The 18,437-nt window shown below is 36.8% G+C and overlaps 1 protein-coding gene across 1 annotated transcript in view; it reads right to left on the bottom strand.

Annotated features, from left to right (window-relative positions):
• Positions 1-2,773: 2,773 nt before the first annotated feature.
• Positions 2,774-18,437, bottom strand: part of LOC110032068 — a 32,770-nt gene continuing 17,106 nt past the window's right edge. The window contains exons 5-9 of the mRNA XM_020735581.1: positions 8,550-8,618; positions 7,759-8,457; positions 7,383-7,416; positions 7,231-7,275; positions 2,774-3,021 (exon numbers count right to left, since the gene is read on the bottom strand). Coding sequence (XP_020591240.1) covers positions 2,774-3,021; positions 7,231-7,275; positions 7,383-7,416; positions 7,759-8,457; positions 8,550-8,618 — 1,095 coding nt within the window. The remainder of the gene's footprint in view (positions 3,022-7,230; positions 7,276-7,382; positions 7,417-7,758; positions 8,458-8,549; positions 8,619-18,437) is intronic.

Raw genomic sequence — 18,437 nt, 5'->3', positions numbered from 1 at the left:
GAGGCGGAAAATAGAAAAAAGAGAAAAAAGCCCCCCCCCAACAGTCCACGGCACTTGAATCGGGCCAAAGAAGAAAAGGACACACTCTCTGCTCACAGAAGGCGAAGCCACCAAAGTCTCTCGAACCGAGCGGCGAGAGTAGTGGCAGCGAGGGAAGCATTAGGGAGAAGAGAAAATATTGTCGAAAGTGTACCAGGGAACAAGACTCCCAGAGTCAAGCTACCAAGAAAAGGAAAACCACAGCTTAGAGAGACTGGCACGACTTCGGGAAGGAGGGCCGCGAGCAGTAGCATGTCAGGCAAGGACGAACGAGGTCAACCCTCTCTTGCGCGGAGGAAGAAGAGTTCGGCCGGCTCGAGAATGAGCAAGGGAAAGGGCCACGCACGCGAACGGGAGAAGGAAGGGAGGCATAGCTCGGACGCGGAGAATGGGAAGTTAGGGCTAAAGAGGAAAGGGGTAAAAATAGTTTCAATATAAATTAATATATATATATATACATATATATATATAAATATATATATATATACATTAAATTATATCCGATTTATTCACGCGCGGCGACGTAACAAAATGGGGGTTCTCCCTAGGCAAAATCGACGTTCTGGACGCGCCGGCGCAGTCCGTTTTGTCATCCGAGGTCGCTCGGACGACGTCGCGGATGACGTCGTCGACAATCGGGTCAAAAACGCTTCAAAATTCAAATTTCACAAAACTTCGACCCGTGGTCGATCGTTTCAAAAGGTTAACTCGAACATTCGACAAGTAACAGTGCAAACGAGGCGAATCGTGGCGATCGGAAGTGTCGACTCTCCGAATTATAAAGTTTTGTGCGCGGGAGCGCGAATTGTGCAAAAGATCACCCTAAGGCTTAAAAGGTCCTATAAGAATCCCTTTTGGGTTTCCTCAGTTGGTTTCACTCTTCTAAATGCTAGAAGTCGATACCACACACTTGGAACCACAAAAGAGTACAGAAGCGGGTTGAATTTCTAAAACAAGGTGTGTTCCATTTCTAAGGTTCTAAGATAGTCGAAGGGAGATCCCTAAGGCTAGATCCTAAAGCCTAAGAGGAAGACTAGACCTCACCAAAAATGAGATCAACAGGAGCTAGCTTAGATAGTAGAGGACAAGCATCATATGGAGAAGGCCGACAGAAGCAACACAAATGGAATGGCATACCAAACTGCACAGGACACGAACAATGGACCACGATCGAGAGCAATACTCAAGCATCTTACAGAGGTAAAGATTCGGGAGAAGCGAGCCAAATGATTATATTTTTGGTGTGATGAGAAGTTTATACCAAGATACTGTTGCAAGGATCGAAAATTACAAGTTCTCATAGTGCATGACAAGGACGTAGAGAATGAAAAAATAGAGAAAGTTATGGGGAGGAGGAACACTCACTTTTTCTCACCTTGAGGACAATTGGGTGGGGGAGGTGGTGAGGGGCGGGCGGTATTATTACATTAGTTCCTATCCTAAGGGCAATTTTGTATTTTGTATGCCTAAGGACAGTTTCATCTTTTATTATTATTATTGTTAAATAGGCTTGCTATGTTTAAGGTTATGTTTATGCAAGGATTCAGTGGTGAGTCGTAGGTTTAGGATTTGAGAGAGATTTTCTACCTCTCGAATTGTAGGAATTAAAAGAGATCGCCTACCTCTTGAATTGTGGGAGCTTATCGTTTGTGTTTATGTGAGTTATTTGGATTATTGCAATAAAGATTTGTGTTTGCCTTAATTTCAGTAGAAAAGTGCGCCAATTTCTGCCTCGGATGGTAACAATGGACTAATCGTTGCAATGAGAAACTCTTCAGAAAACTTGAAATAAACTTTGATTACAATATGGGGTTAGTGCTGATAAAGAAGTTCAGAAATAGGCGAGCAGCGAAACTTCATATTCTGTTTTGAATATTTAAAACAGAGGAAGGAATCTGAATAAAAACATAAGCAGGGAAATATTCAAGTTCATGAGAGAAAAGTCTAGGTTAATGAGAGAAAGAGGTAGGGGTGATAGTTAGAATTGTGGGAAGAAATATCATTTTAAGAAAAACTATAGAACTTCTAAGAATGTCGGTGGTGAAGGTTCGTATAGAAAACTCTCTACAAATGTCTCTATTGATGAAATCCAAAGTGACCCTAACTTTATCCCTAGTTAGTATTGAATCTTGGATAGCATATTCAAGAGCTTCTTTTCATGTTTGTCCCAACAAAAAGGTGTTCAAAAACTATACTCAAAGTGATCTAAAAAATGCATATTTGAAAGATAACAATACTTACAGTATTGTAGAAAATAGTGATGTTGATATCAAATTATCAAATAGATCAATCTAGAAACTTAGGGTCCGTTTGGCGTAGCTTATTATTGCGTTTGGCGTTTTCGCAACGCCGTGAAGGAGTTTGGTTGATGCGTTGGGGCCGACGGTCGGGGATCGCACGTAAGGGTTTATGTTACGATCTGGTGGATCTTTTGCCGCTAGGAGAGGCCCGCGTTCCGCGTTTAGGCACAGCTTATTACGAAGCAGCCCCTCGATCCCGTCTCTTGCCCTAGCTCTGCGATCAAGCTCCCCTGTTCTCCGCTCTCAATATCGTGCACCCCCTGCTCTCCCGTCTCCTGCCCTAGCTCTGCGTAATGTATGCCTTTTCCTTTAGCTCGTCTCCCATAGACGAACTTTCTCCTTCCCCTCTCCCTCTCTCCCTCTCTCCCTCTTCTTCTTCTCCCTTTCCTAAACGACATTCGTGGATGGGGTTATTGGCGATATGGGCGGCGGTACTAGTCCAGCTGCGCGCTGATTTGGGAATCGTCGAATCCCTCCTGCGAACTCTGGAGAGAAGCAGGAAGACGGAACAGAGGCTGTTCGTTAACATGACTCTTGCCAGCCAAGCTTCTTCCATTGGAGTAGGCAAGTCTTCTATCTCTTTCAATGGGGAAAGCTGTGGAATTACAAAGACTGTATTTTTTATTATTAATTGTGCCAGGGAGGAAGAAATTAGAACTTAGAAGAATGTAATGTAGAAAGACTGTAATACAGAAACAGGTAATGATCAGAACAAGTATAAAATATGTAGAAAATATCAGAACAGTAGAAAGAATATGTTTTCACATCTAAATAACCCAAAAATATATTACTAATAATAATAAATAGATTATGGCATCAAAGTAGAGATTGTCAACATTAAACTTTTGCATAGATTAATCAATTGTAGTCTACAATTGTTTGAGAAGCAAATGGTGCTAGGATTAGGGGAACAATCAGGGGCAAAATGGTCATTTATCCAACAACAGCTTCCAGTAAGCTGTTCTGAATAAGCTGCCTCAAACAACAAGCTAGCTAATTCTGATAATCAAGCTAGCTAATTCTGATAATCTACAGATTATCAGAATAATCTGTTTATCAGCAGATTATAAATAATCAACAGTTGTCTCAAACAGACCGTTAATAAAGTTAGACATGTTATATATTTGAAGGAAATTTGAGTTTTGTAAGTCAACTTACAAGATCAGGATATATAACTACTTTCACAGGTGATTTGAGAAAGGTGACCAGAGAGGCAATGTTGATAGCTTGAGTCAAAATTGAAGGCACATTTTAACTAACCAATGAGATGTATGAATCATTGGTGTAGTTCGAACAAGGATTGATGCGATAATTTGGCACCATAGGCTTGGTCATATGAGTGTGAAATGAATGAAGTTTTATTTCTAAAACAAAGCTTCATGATTTTATATAGCAACATTTTTGTAAAGATTATGTTTATAGCAAGCAAAAGAAAGTTACTTTCTCTAAAAATGGGTCAAAGATGAAGTTCAAAAAACTGGAGTTAGTGTATAATAGTGTATGGGGTCGTACTCCAATTTTTCCTATTTAAGGTTCTTAATGTTTTTCCACTTTTATTTATGATCACACCAGCAAGGTATGGGTGTATTTCTTAAAATATAAATATGATGTGTTTGACGTGTTTAAAAGTGGAAAGTGACAGTTAGGAATGAGATTGGCTTGTGGTTGAAGTATATCATATCAGATAATGGTGGCAAGTATCGTGATCAGAGGTTCAGAAGTTACTGTATTTCAGAAGAAATCAGACATGAGTTTATTGTTCCAAAGACACCAAAATAAAATGATGTAACTAAGCGCAATAATAGAATCATCGCATAGCATGCCAAGAGTATGAGGTTGCATGTAGACTTGTCAAAGCAATTCTGGGCAGAAGTAGTAGATATTACAATTTATCCCATATTGTGTTTTGTCGGTACATTTTAATGAGGGGTTACCTGGAGAAGCTTCGAGTGACAGGGAGGTAAATCTATCACTTGAAATTATTTAGGTGTTCATCCGAAGTTCATGTTGATGCAGGATCCAGGATTAAACTTGATTCAAAATCTCTCAAGTGCACTTTTATTCAGCATGCTCAGATGAATTTCAGATTAAATTCTAGGAAAATTAGAATCAGAAGTTTATTAAGGGCAGGGATGTTACTTTCAATGGAATTGAGATATACAAAGAGAAAAACAGAACTCAGAATTGTCCTTCAGTTACATCTAAAGAGTCTTCCAAATATATCGAGATAGAAGATATTGATGATCAAGAAGATGGAAAAATAAAAGGTGCTCGATCTAATGAAGCACCTCCTGCAAAATCAGATTGCCAATACAGAGGTATTCTCCTTGTACTATCTATTGCTAACTAATAGTAGTGAATCAAATTACTATGACGAAATCACTCGAGTTGAAGACTCTAAGGAGTGGAAGTTATTCACAGATGACGGGATACAACTACTGAGGTTAAATCAGACATAATATTTAGAAGAATTACCAGATGGTAAAAAGGCACTACACAACAAGTGGAATTACAGACTGAAAGAACAGTGAGATGATAGCAAGCATTATAAGACAAGGCTTATTTTGAAAGAGTTTCAGCAAAATGAATAAGTAGACTATAACGAGATATTTTCTCTTATAATGAAAATGACAACTATCAAAATTGTGTTGAGCATGATAGCAGAAATATCTACATCTGAAGTAGATGAATGTGAAAACAACCTTCCTACATTGTGACTTAGAAGATGAACTATATATGGTGCAACCACGAGGATATAAAATTTCATGAATAAAAGATACGGTCCGCAAACTAAAAATTTTTTTATGGTTTGCAGCTGACCCCAAGACAGTTGTACAAAAGATTTGATAAGTTTATGTCAGATAATGGGTACATGAAGTGTTAAGAAAATCGTTGTTGCTTCATCAAACATTTTGTAATTGTTATATTATGTTTCTTTTGTTTGTTAATGGCATGTTTATTGTGGATGCAAATATGGAGAAGATCAGGGATTTGAATGAGCAACTATCAAGAGAATATGAAATGCAGAATTTAGGTCCAACTAAAATTATCGGCATGAGATTGGGTAATGATAGGAGTGTAGGAACATTGAAGTTGTCTTAGGCACAATATGTTGAAAAGAACTTATACATATTCAACATAAGTGAGGCAAAACCAATTTACACCCTCTTAAGTAGTCAATTTAAATTATCTAAGGAACAATTATCTAAGTCTGAAGCAGAACAAACACAAATAAGAAAAATCTGTTGTGTTTCAATTATTGGAAGTTTTATATATGTGATAATATAGACAATGCTAAATATTGTATATGCAATAAGTGGTCAGCAGATATACAGGTAATCCAGAAGAATATTATTGAGAGGTGGCAAAGTGGATTCTCGGATACTTGAGAGAAACACCACATTTATGTCAGGGCAAAGTACATCCAACTACGGTATCACTTCATTCGTTCACTCCTAGAAGATGGTCAATTATCTTTAGAGAAGATAAACACGGCTCAAAATCCTGCAGATATATTGACTAAGACTGTTACAATTGAGAAACTAAAACTATGTTTGGCCTCAGTTGGAATTCAAGAAGTTTGAGACTAAGGTTTAGCCGCACTACAGTACATCACTACGAAGTTGGTATAGACTTAGAGGAGAGAAATCAATTGCAATTAGTCTCCCAAGTAGAAGATTGATTGTGGTAAGGAGGAGCGTCCTAGAGCCTTGGGAGGTGGCTTGGTACTTGGCAAGGGGACCCCAGCGCCACTAGGGGCGCTACAGCTCCCGGTCCTGCCTCCGAAACAGAGCGCAAGAAACCAACACTAGTGAGGGTGCCTAGGCTCCCAACACCATGTTTCTGGGACAAAGTCGAACGAAACTCGATGCCCAGGAGGGGTGCAGCTGCACCTGTAATAGAATTTCTACATTTTGGGAATTTAAGTCTTCATCTTCGTTGGTTTGTTATGTGTGTTATGTGCGTTGGAGTTGGATATTGCGAGTTCTCTTGTGTGAAAGAGAGGGGAGAAGCATCCCAGAGTGTTACAAGTTGTAGAGAGACTTGGGTGAGGTGTAATGTGCATATTTCTTCTCATTTCTTCATAGTAAATTTCTTGGTGCGGCGAGGCTCCCTTTTCGGGTTTTTCAATATTAAATCTTGGTATTCTTGTATTTTTCTGTGATTCTTGTGTTGTATGGTTTTTTTTCCAAATTTTTCTTTAGATGTCTCAAATAGGTGTTCAGCATTTCATTGAATCTCCGGTCTCAACAATTAGACCTCACAATCAAAAGTATTTTAGAAGGTATTTTTGGAGCCTACTGGAATGTGACTTGCCAAGACATTGGTATGGGCATCCATTTCACAATCCACAAGCAAGGTGGTCACCCCATGTTATAATTTAGATGAAGTTAAATAAAAGATCAAGAAATCCTCAACAATTGTCTACTCAAATAAAAACTTATTTGTCCTCTTAATCCATTACAAAAAAAGTTTCAACCTTGTTTCTAAAGTCTATACAAAATCAAAATAATAAAATAAATTAAAATAAAGAAAACTCCTAAGCTGACTCAAGCAACACATCGCTTGCTCAATACTCTCATAGGACCCACTTCCTCACAGCCTCTCCACCATTGATGTAGCAACACATCGCTTGATCAATACTCTCATAGGACCCACTTCCACACAGCCTCTCCACCATTGATTTGCTACATTGCACGCTCATTAGATCATTTCTTCTCACACAACTCTCACTTGCTTCTTCACTAACTCACACAGTTGTTGTTCCTTCCACGGGAACTGACTCGCCTGGTTAATCTTTATAATCAATTCACACCCTTGCCTTCTTGCTAGGATTTCTTTGCCACTACTGACTAACCCATTTGTAACCCTTATCTTTGCTTCTACTGACTTGTGTTTCCAGTCCTCACAGAGGCGCTTCCCCTAAATTTACTACCTACAAAGGAAACATAAACTTATCCATCAGTATAGCACATGCACTTGTAACTAAAAACAAATAAGAGAAATTTCCCAATTTGCACTATTCTTTGCATTCAAACCTACCTGGTGTTGCACAAAAGCAACTATGCATTGTGCCCTATGGATACAATCAGATGACGAAAACATATAGAGAAATTTACATACGTTGCACACAAATTTTATGTATTTACATATCTTAAATCTAAACTTCTATATTTTCTTACACAACACTTCGGTGTCGTAAACCTATGCACGAAAATATGAATTTGACTTTTAAAAAGTGGTAATAATGCTATTCTTGATGTGATATTAAAGATTTGAATGCTATGGATGTAAAAATAAAAATTTAGGTGTGATATATGTAGATGCATAAGAATTGTGAGCTATGCATGTAAATGTCGCAAACATAAAATGAACAGCAAGTCCTTATTAGGTTCAACAGTACTGGAGATATTCATACCTGAAGAGCATGTGATTCCCAGGTGCAGTTCTGTCCAGCCTTCCCATAACTGCACTGATACAATAGCCACTCTAAAGAAAAACACAACGTGGCCAAAGAAAAGTTTCCTTCAATTTCTCCATCTATTTTTTTCTGGTTCAGAACCTGCAGGGCAACAAACCACTGTCCAATTCTAGGAGAATTAACTATTAAGGGGTTCCTGCTTATTTCAGCAGAATAATCATGCACCGAACTAAGTGGCATTGCATTATATCGAGCATAACACATAACGAGAATTCCTTCAGAACCTGCCAAACCGTTAGATACAGATGTTTGATTCAACATTAGCTCTGCAACAGTGATGCTGAACTGAGCTACTGGAACTACTATATCCAAAGAGTAGACTTTTAGCTCTCCATTGCCAATGCAAGACAACAGAGAATTATTACAGCTGACCAAAAGTTCTGCTGGTAAGGAAATATTGGAGTTTATGGCCACCCTTCTCCTTTTAACAGGGTTTTGTACATAATTATCATATTTGAGGTTCCTGCTGTTGTACAAATTGACATCTAAAAGGTTCCTAGGATGATTATAATTAGAAGATTGAGAACAAGAAATCATATCGAATGTATTGTTGCAGTAAGCACCCCATGTTGTTGAAGAATCACATCCTTCCACATTTATGCTTGCACTTATCGTGTAAGAATGACCTCGGCTAATCTGCAATTTTATAAAATGTTTACAAAGACTACCATTCAGAAGGTTGAAGTTATACTTAATACTAATGAAACATTGCTAACTGAAGAACTTACCATCTTTGACTGAGTGCGTTCGGGTCCAAGGCCATTAAAAAATCCAATGTACCATTGTCCCGGAGACACCTATACAGTATTTCCTAACCTGAGTAAGGACATATTTTAAAGGCAGTTTAAAGCTTAATATTTATCAACAAAAGAGCTTTTTTACCTCATGAGCCTACTTGACTCGTGTATGACTCGCTAAGTGAATTTAATGATAATAAATCTTATTTGATAATTGACTGTGTTCCCTTTCAGGTTAATCATTTAATGGCAAACATCAAAATGAAAGATTGCTTCCACAAAGCTAACTTAGGACTAATTTGCTATTTGAAGGATGGACTCAAAGTGCAAAGTCATGAAGACTCATGAGAAAGTTCAACTAAGATCAACATTGTCTAGAGTGTGACTTTTAAGTAGATTTTAAAGTAACTTGATTCAGTGAATTTACAAAAAGTGGGACTGATAGTGACCACAAAAAAAAATGATTACATTTTATCTATATTTATTCAAAAAAATTTAGATATTACAAAAATTATCTCATAAATTCTGAGAAGTTGTTTAAATTTATTAAAATTTATTTATTTTATAGGCCTTTATTATTTAGAGAAATCATAATAATTAATAATCAAGCACTAACAATTTATGTCATCTTGGAATTAATTACTAATACTATTAGTAAGTTGTTGTTGTATTAGTAAGTTTTTGTGAGCTCAAGTTTCATAATTGTAAAATTATATTCATTATTCACACACAAAATATGCTTGATTATGTATAAATTCTATATTATTGTACTCCTGTGTAGAGTATATCATTTAGGTTGTACTTATAAGTATATTACTCTCACATTGCATAGATCAATTTATTTCACCATATCTATAACATGGAAAATTGTTGTTTTGGTCCTCAGATTGTATAGTGAAGCTATTTATATCATTTCACTTAATAGTTGCATCACTCACTTAAAAATTAATTATTTATTATGGACCATTATTCACATATATCGTCTTACACCCGTAGGATAGATTTAATAATTACAAGTTATGCGCTAATATTATTGAAGATAGTATCAAATAAGTTGTGATTAACACGTAACATATTAGACTAACACATCTTGTATATATCCTTTGTATTTTATTGGGATATTTGATTGTTAAATTTTTGCTTCCGCATGCTTGCCTTTGAAGGGGTTTGGTCAGGTAAAATTTGAAATGATTTAAATTATGTTACTCTTCCTTTTCTTGATGTAAGTTTAAGCTAAAAATTCATAAAAATATTTGATGTTCTTTCTAAGCATTTTAAACTTTGCAAAAGATCCTTACAACACGCATTTTGGATTTTGCATATTCTTGTGACCATTCTTCCATGCTAGAAAAGTTAAATTTTGATTTATGAAGCTTTTGTAATGTTTGGGTTGTTTTCCAAAATTATGATTTACTGTTTTCAATGGGCAATCATCTTCTTGAAAAGAAATTGAATCGAGTAAAACAAATAATTTTTATATTGATTGTTTACAATATGCTCTCCAACTAGATGAGAACATGTTTTAAAGCTTAAAACCAGCAGAAAAGTTTAGACGGACTAACTTCTTTGCTTAGTGTTCAAAATATGATAAGTGATCAAGTTAGAAGATTAAGGAGAATGTCAAAAAGTTCAAGATTGAAAATTCACAAAGATGGTCCTCCAATATTAGAGACAATAAGAAGAACAGGACAAAGTGTGGAGAGAAAGAAAAGTAAAAAAAAAACTAAGATCCTTGTAACACTTGTTGTAGAAAAAAATAAGAGAAAGAAAGTTGGGCACTCCCCAACATCTTCTTGTACCCAATACAACTTTGAGAAAAATGAGTTAAATAAAATTTCATACAATAAAACATCCAATTTTTTTCATAAACCAGTAGATGTTCATGAGAATTTGCAGGAGAAACATGTTTCTACTAGGAAGGAGTCAAAATCATTTAAGAAAATTATATATACTTTAAATGAAAAAATTAACAAACTCAAGCATAGTTATCTCAAGTTAAAAGAACACAATTTTATGTTCTATGTTTATTGAAGAAAATAAAAACCAGAAAACAATTTTATAACATATATTCATGAAAAGAAATGCTTTACAAATTAAAATTAGGAGTTTAGAGTATGAAAATGCTAGTTTATTAAATGATTTCTTATGAAATGCATTTTCTAGCATTTATTATTCTTGTGATCATGATATTGATTCTCCAAATGCTAAGATAAATGATTGAATTGTAGCTAGTAGAATAAAATTAATGATTTATCTTCATTTAGCACCTGTTTTAGTTCTTGTAGGCATTTTATTCACATTACAAATTTATCCATGTATACGAGAAATTAAAAAAAGAGTTTTTAAAACATGCAGGCATGCTCTACCTAGTATTCGTTAGAAATGTTGTGATAGGAATGAGCGTTTTGCACACACTCACACACACACACACACACACACATTTAGGAGATCAATAAATTATACTAACCTATTATCACAAATATGATCCCTAAAGAAACTAGTTCGCTTTCATCACAATTTGCACATTCACAAACATTAATGTTAGTAATTCTAGTAAACCCAGGCTTGTTTTATGTATCAAATCAAAGCGAGTACATGTTAAGCACTTTATATAAGACCAATGAAACTAATTTAGAGAAGGTTTGGAGTACAAATATTTCAAACTGGATAAATATAAGATATGCATTCAAATCAAATTTGAAAGGCATGGTATGAGGTAAATGTTTGGCTAGAATAAGTTTCATATAAAACATAGTTAATCTAACTTCAACTGTACAAAGTTTGGGCTTAGTCGCTGGCAAACAACCGCTACAAAATTTTACTTCTTACTACATATAAATGCTTGTTAATTACCAGGGTGCTATGCTATGGCTCAACACAAAATTGAACTAAAACCTAAAATGAAAATATAAAATTTCACCCCCAACTATGATAGATTTTGGTCATCTTTCGGTGAGGTTATACCTGACATTAAAAAAATGAGTTATTTGGGTTGACACTAAAAGACGCACCAACTTACTCATTAAGTTATAACGGCTATCCCTAAATCGTTACTACTTATTATTTGATTTGATTCCTTGATTCTATTTTTCCACTTTTGTTTTATTTTGTTTTATTTTCTTTCTTTGTTATTTTATTATGTATTTACTACTTTCTATTATTATGTCTATTATAATTGAGTTTAAATACCCCTCCAATAGCCCCAGGTATTGGCCGGTTCCAGCAGCCACCGCCTCCACCTCCGGATCCTAGCTGGCAGCCTCCTCTGTCGGGTCCAGCAAACAGTAAGTTTCTGCAAACAGTAGGAATTCCAGAATGCTTCTTCCATCAAATTTCTGTCGGGTCCAGCAAACAGTAAGTTTCTGCAAACAGTAGGAATTCCAGAATGCTTCTTCCATCAAATTTCTGTCGGGTCCAGCAAACAGTAAGTTTCTGCAAACAGTAGGAATTCCAGAATGCTTCTTCCATCAAATTTCAGGAATTCCAGAAGGGTTCTTCCACCAAATTTCTGTCGGGCCCAACAAGTTCTTATTCCGCCAGATCCCTGTAGGTGTTTGCTCTTCCTGCAGTTTTCAACCGCCGCCAGAGCAATTCCTGCAGGTTCATGTCCAGTGGAGTCGCTTGTTCTGTTGTCTTTTTAAGGAATCTAGCATTTCCTGCAACCCGCAATTCCTGTTGTATTTGTTTGTCGTGATTCTATCGAAATTCATCGATGGCTCGGAACTACAACATGTCCTTTGGCTCAGTCGAAATTTGGCTAGCATTCTTGACTCCACCGAAGGATTAACTCCAAATTCCGCTTCCGGGCAGACTGGAGGACCAAAAGCCAACTTGAATTTCTTGATCACAACTTACAAGTTAAACGGCAACTTCTTCTAATGGTCCCAAACGATCTCGTTGTTCATCAAAGAACGGGGGAAGTTTGGTCACCTCATAGGCGTGATTCGTGAGCCTCCAAAGAGTGTCCAGACATATAGAGCTTTAGAAGTAATGAATTTCATGGTCATATCATGGCTGATCAGCACTATGGAAACGTCAATTTCTCATTTTTACATGTTCCTCCCTTCAGTTTGTGCTCTCTGAACGGTTGTCAGTGATACCTACTCAGATGTAGGAAATTTTGGCTTACTTTATGAGGTATCTAAAAGGATCTAGGAGGCAAAAAAGGGATCAAGAATTGTGACCCAGTACTATAATGACCTTGTTGCAATATGGATGAACTGTGACTTGTACTACGACTAAACTTGGGAGTCTCCAGCCGACTTATCCCTCTTCTAAAAGATCATAGAAAAGGACTGTATGTTTCAATTCCTTGTTGGCCTTAACAAAGACTTTGATGAAGTTTGGGGTCATATCTTTGGTCAGGATCCTCTTCCTTCTGCTCGTGCTACTTTCACTGAAATTCGTAGAGAAGAAAGCAGGAGACTTGTCATGCTCGACGCTTCTACTCCTTTAGTCAAATCGTATGTCTTGTTCTCAAGTAGTGCTCCGTTCTCGTCCATGGAACATCAAACCGGTCACCCCACTTGTGATTACTATCACAAGCCCAACCACACTCGGGACAAGTGTTGGAAACTTCACAGTAAGCCGACATACAGACCCTCGATCAAATCCTCTAAAACCAAGAGACTTACAAGGATGGCAGAACCAAGCACTGCTCAACTGACTTCTACCCGGAACATCCCAATAAGCAGGAGACTTGTCATACTCGGCGCTTCTACTCCTTCAGTCAAATCATCTGCCTTGTTCTCAAATAATGCTCAACCCTCATCCATGGCACTTCAAAACAGTCACAACACTAGTAATTACTGTCACAAGCCCAACCACACTTGGAACAAGTGTTGGTAACTTCACGACAAGCGAGCATACAAACCCTCGACCAAATAATCTAAAGCCAAGGACACGACGACGGCCAAACCAAGCACGGCTCAGCTGACTCCTACTCGGAACATCCTGGAATCCTCTGAATCCCTAAAAAACTAGATTCTTGGAGTCAACCAAGTCTCTGCGGGTTCATCGACCTCTCATATCTGACAAGGTAGTCTTCCTATGGCTCTCACAAATTATTCCTCCTCTAGTTCATGGATTATTGATTCAAGGGCTATGGATCACATGACTGACTGCTCGCTAGCTTTCTCAATTTACGATCCCTGTTCTGAAAAAAATCCTGTCATAATTGTCGATGGATCATATAGGCCTATTGTTGGTAAAGAGTCGGTTGCAGTTTAAATAACCGATCTAAATCTGGAGTCTAGTTTACATGTTTCTTGAATGCAATGTAATTTATTATCTCTTAGCAAGTTAACAAGTGATATCGATTGCGTTGTTAATTTCTCTTCTGATGGTTATATGTTTCATAATTGTTATTCGAGGAGGATGATTAAAATTGCTAAAAGAGTAGTCGGACTATACTACTTCCAAAAGGGGAACACGAAGAGTGAAGACACGACACTCAAAAGTTGTAGCTTATCTTGAGTTATTGAATGTCAGGTTATGTTGTTACATTGTTGTTTATGACATCCTAGTTTTCAATATTTGAAAAAGTTGTATCATTTGATTGTTTCTAATAAAAATCTCTCAAACTTTAATTGTGAGACATGTCAGTTATCCAAACATCAAGGGTCCATTACTTACCTCACACTTATACATCTTCCGCTCCTTTCTCCCTCATTCATATTGATGCATGAGATCTTTCTCGCACTCTCAGCTACACCAATAAATGGTGGTTCTTAACCTTAATTGATGACCACACTCAAATAACATGGGTTTATATTTTAAAAGACAAATCGAAAGTCGTTATAATCTTCCAAAACTTCTACACATTTGTCTTAATTCAATTCAAAACTCTCATTCAGGTCTTTCAGACTGACAATAGCCTTGATTTTTTCAACTCTATTTTGAGTGAATTTTTGGTTAGTAAAGACATCTTCCACCATAGTTCTTGCACAGGCATTCCTCAACAAAATGGGATAGCTTAGAGAAAAAATCGTCACATCCTCGACGTTGTTCACTCCATTATTTTTCAATTAAATGTCCCAAAAGGTTTTTGGAACGATGTCATTTTAACTGTCACCTACCTGATAAATAGAGTCCCCTCAAATTCATAAATTTTGAACCCCCTCAGCTTTACTGATGTCATGTTTCCCTACCAATCGGGTCTTCTCCATATTATATCCCAAATTTTTTGGGTGCACTGTCTTTGTTTGGAACACTGCCCCTACTAGGAGTAAACTTGACCCCATATCCATAAAATGTATTTTTCTTGGAAACTCCGCAACTCAAAAGGGGCATCGATGTCTTGATCCGGCCACAAACAAAATTTATGTGTGTTGATGTCTCCTCTTTGAAAGTATTTCCTATTTTTTTAGCTCGATCTCTAGTGAGGGAAAGTTTGATTTCCCCAACATTATTTCTTATCCTACTCCTATAGATAATCCTCTCATTGTTCCAACCACTGAGAAGTCACCTGTCCTGCTTAGGCAAGTTCACAAAGGTGGTCGTGAGTCATGGTTTTACTCAGGCTCAATCAGATCACACCATCTTCTTCCATCATTTCTCCAATGACCAGATAGCTATCCTTACTATCTATGTTGACGATATTATTCTTACAAATAACAATCTCCCCGCATTGGAGTCCTTAAAAGACATTCTTGCTTCGTCCTTCGAGATAAAAGACTTAGGATCTCCCTGGTACATTTCAGGCATGGAAGTGGTTCGGTCATCCAGGAAATTTGGTTGTCCCAACACAAATATGGGATTGATCTAGACAGAGAACAACCTTCTTATGTGCAAACTCGTTGTTGTCCCAATGGATTCTAATGAAAAATTATCTGACATTTCAAATGTCGTACATGTCAATAAGACTCATTACCAGCGACTTGTGGGTCTCGCCCCAATATATGTCACGCAGTTGAAATAGTGAGTCAATTCATGCATGACCCATACAAGCACCACCTCCAAATTATCCACCGGATTTTCCACTAAAAAAGTATATCAAACTCAGGTTTGTTTTTCTCCTGTCATAGCTCTCAGTCTATTGCGGTGTATACAGATGTTGATTGTGTTAGATCCGTTCATGATCAGTGTTCTACCTCGGGATATTGCTCATTTGTATGGGACAATCTGATCACATGGAAAAGCAAGAAACAGTTTGTAGTTGCTCGAAGCAGTACTAAAACAGAATTCCGATCTATGTCCTTAGAAATCTGTGAAGCTCTCTAGCCACATATCATGCTCTGTGAACTCCGTATGTCAACCTCCGCCTCGTTGCAGCTATTCTGTGATAATAAGACAACAATAAACATTGCTCACAATCCAGTTCAGCATGATCATACCAAATATGTGGAGATCGACAGACACTTCATTAAGAAAAAGATTGAGTTCAGGAGATGTGCATTCTCTATGTGCCCTTCATTGGTCAACTAACGGACGTCCTCACCAAGATTTTCCCCCGTCCTTTGTTTGATGACTTCAAGTCCAAGTTGAATATGACAGACATTTATGCTTCAACTTGAGGGGGAGTATTAGATTATAACGGCTATCCCTACGTCATTAATACTTATTATTTGATTTTATTCCCTAATTATATTTTTTTCGTTTTCTTTATTATGTTTTAGTTTCTTTGTTATTTTATTCTATTTTTATTGTTTTTTTATTATTATGTCTATTGTAATTGGGGTTAAATACCACTCTTATAAATAAAGTTGTCTTGGTATATTCCAAATCTCAAGACTACAAAATCCACAATCACACTCAAAGAAGCTCCACTTTACTGCTCGTCTTATTCTTAGTGCTTTGATCTAACATATGTCAAGCCATGTTTCCACAAATGTAGTAAATGTTATGCTAATGTTCAACTTCTATACACGTATAGCAATGAGATTGGGTTTTGTCAATTACATTGGGTTTTTTCAATTAACTGTTTATCATAAACCTAATAATCAAAATGTTTCGACTCCTGATCAAAGTTAGCATAACTCTTAGATGGAGTGAGAGCACGCTTTGTAGTCTTCATTTGACATGACAATATGATGGCACCTTTTTTTATTATTAATTCATTTGGTTCTTTTTTTGGTGAATCATTTTTCAAAGTTAGCAATAACTTCTACACAAAACAAAATGAAGCTTTATTCAATCCAAGTATGGCATCAAGGTTTTTGTTTCAAGTTCTAGAGTGAGGTTGAAATAAAATATTAATCAATTGTTTTAATTAAAAAACTAAATGGTTTGTAATGAAATTGAATTTAGAAGTTGTGTATAACAACTTTTAATGTGATTCAGAATTAGTGGATAATAAGTATATCTCAAGGTCAATAAGATGAAATCTTTATAAAAAACAAAAACCAATTTCGAAAGTGGATTATAGAGATTAATTAAAATATAAATTCAATGGAACTTTAAAACAAATTGGATGAAGAATTCTCATGGCTGAAGCATAATTTTTCCTTCTACTCCTAGCTTAAAGCTATCTTCCAATGATAACCTTATTGTAAATTTTGGCAAAAGAACCTCTTTAAATGGCCAACAAAGTAGACATAAAGAAAAGAGACAACTTCAAACAGAGAAACATAAGTGTTATTTAGAAAGAAAACGAGTTAAGTTTATTACTCCATTATACCTTGAGATGGAAGGAGACATGAATAAACACAAACGTCTTCTGGGATTACAATAGCCAATGCATAATAGAAGAAAAGATAAAACCATAATAACAAATGATAACAACTTAAACAAATTCCTAGCTACAAGGCACAAGAATATCTACTTAGAGATATTAGTTATCAAATTAGTTTGATATTCTAATCATTCAAATATGAACAGAAAGGGGGGGGTGGGGGGCGACAAAGATTTGGCACTCCTAAATGATGTGAAATGATAAGGTCATCTATTAATTGTTTGAAGCCATCCTTGTTATCTTTTGTGGCCTTCTTATCGACAATTAGCTATTGTATTCTACATAACTCAAAGTGCTGTTAGTCTCTCCTTCTAGTCATCAAATTATTTAGATGATATACTCTTTCAAATAAATATGGCAATTGCAAGAGGACTCCCCTTTAAGTTCACCAAAGTGATTTGGCATTCCTCGATAGGGTGTGAATTGGTAAGGTAACCTTATTGATTGCTTGAAGTCTTCCTTGTAGTCATTTGTGTAAGCCTTTTTAATGACTATTACTGATACCGGAGTTAAGCCAAAACAATAACGAGAAGTAAGCTTTTATTGCTGAAAACAAATAATAGTCACAATCAAACACTTTGGAATTGAGGAAAACAACTAAGACACTCACACAACCCTTTTGCTAGGATGGGCTGGTGGTGTGGGCTGCAGTTGGTGGCCGAAAGAGGAGTATGTAGGGGGAGGTTTAGGGGTGTGGCTATGGGTGGAAAAGAGGAGTTATGGTTGTGGTTTAAGCCGATTGGTTGCAGGTAGGAGGTAGGGGATCGACTGCAAGTAGGAGGCAGTGTGGGCTAGTTACAAGGAGAAGGATGAGTATGGTAAGGGTAGGGAGGAGGATGCTGCAAGTAGGAATGGTTTGGGGTAGAGGTTACAGGGAAGAGGATGAGTGTGATAAAGGTAGGGAGGAGCCGGCTGCAAGTAGGACAAGGGGAAAGGGGAGGAAATACAAAGAGATAACCACCACCTTAGAGTAGAATGAGCTCGGAGCACCTCCTGTTCTCGGATATAGCCCAATCAAGAAAGAAAAACGCCAAAGGCACAAAAAATTGAAGCAAAAACTGACCCTAACAAAAGAAAACGATATATATATATAATAATAGATAACTAAGGGGGAGTCCCTCCTCTTGGGAGACAACCCTAACCCAATAGAAAAGCAAGTCGGCCCTTGAACCTGCCCCGTTGAACCGATTCAACATCCCTAGCCGGAT

This window comes from Phalaenopsis equestris, unplaced genomic scaffold (assembly GCF_001263595.1).
Source record: "Phalaenopsis equestris unplaced genomic scaffold, ASM126359v1 Scaffold000877, whole genome shotgun sequence".
In the NCBI taxonomy this organism is placed as follows: Eukaryota; Viridiplantae; Streptophyta; class Magnoliopsida; order Asparagales; family Orchidaceae; genus Phalaenopsis; species Phalaenopsis equestris.
This window is presented reverse-complemented; position numbering and strand designations above follow the sequence as displayed.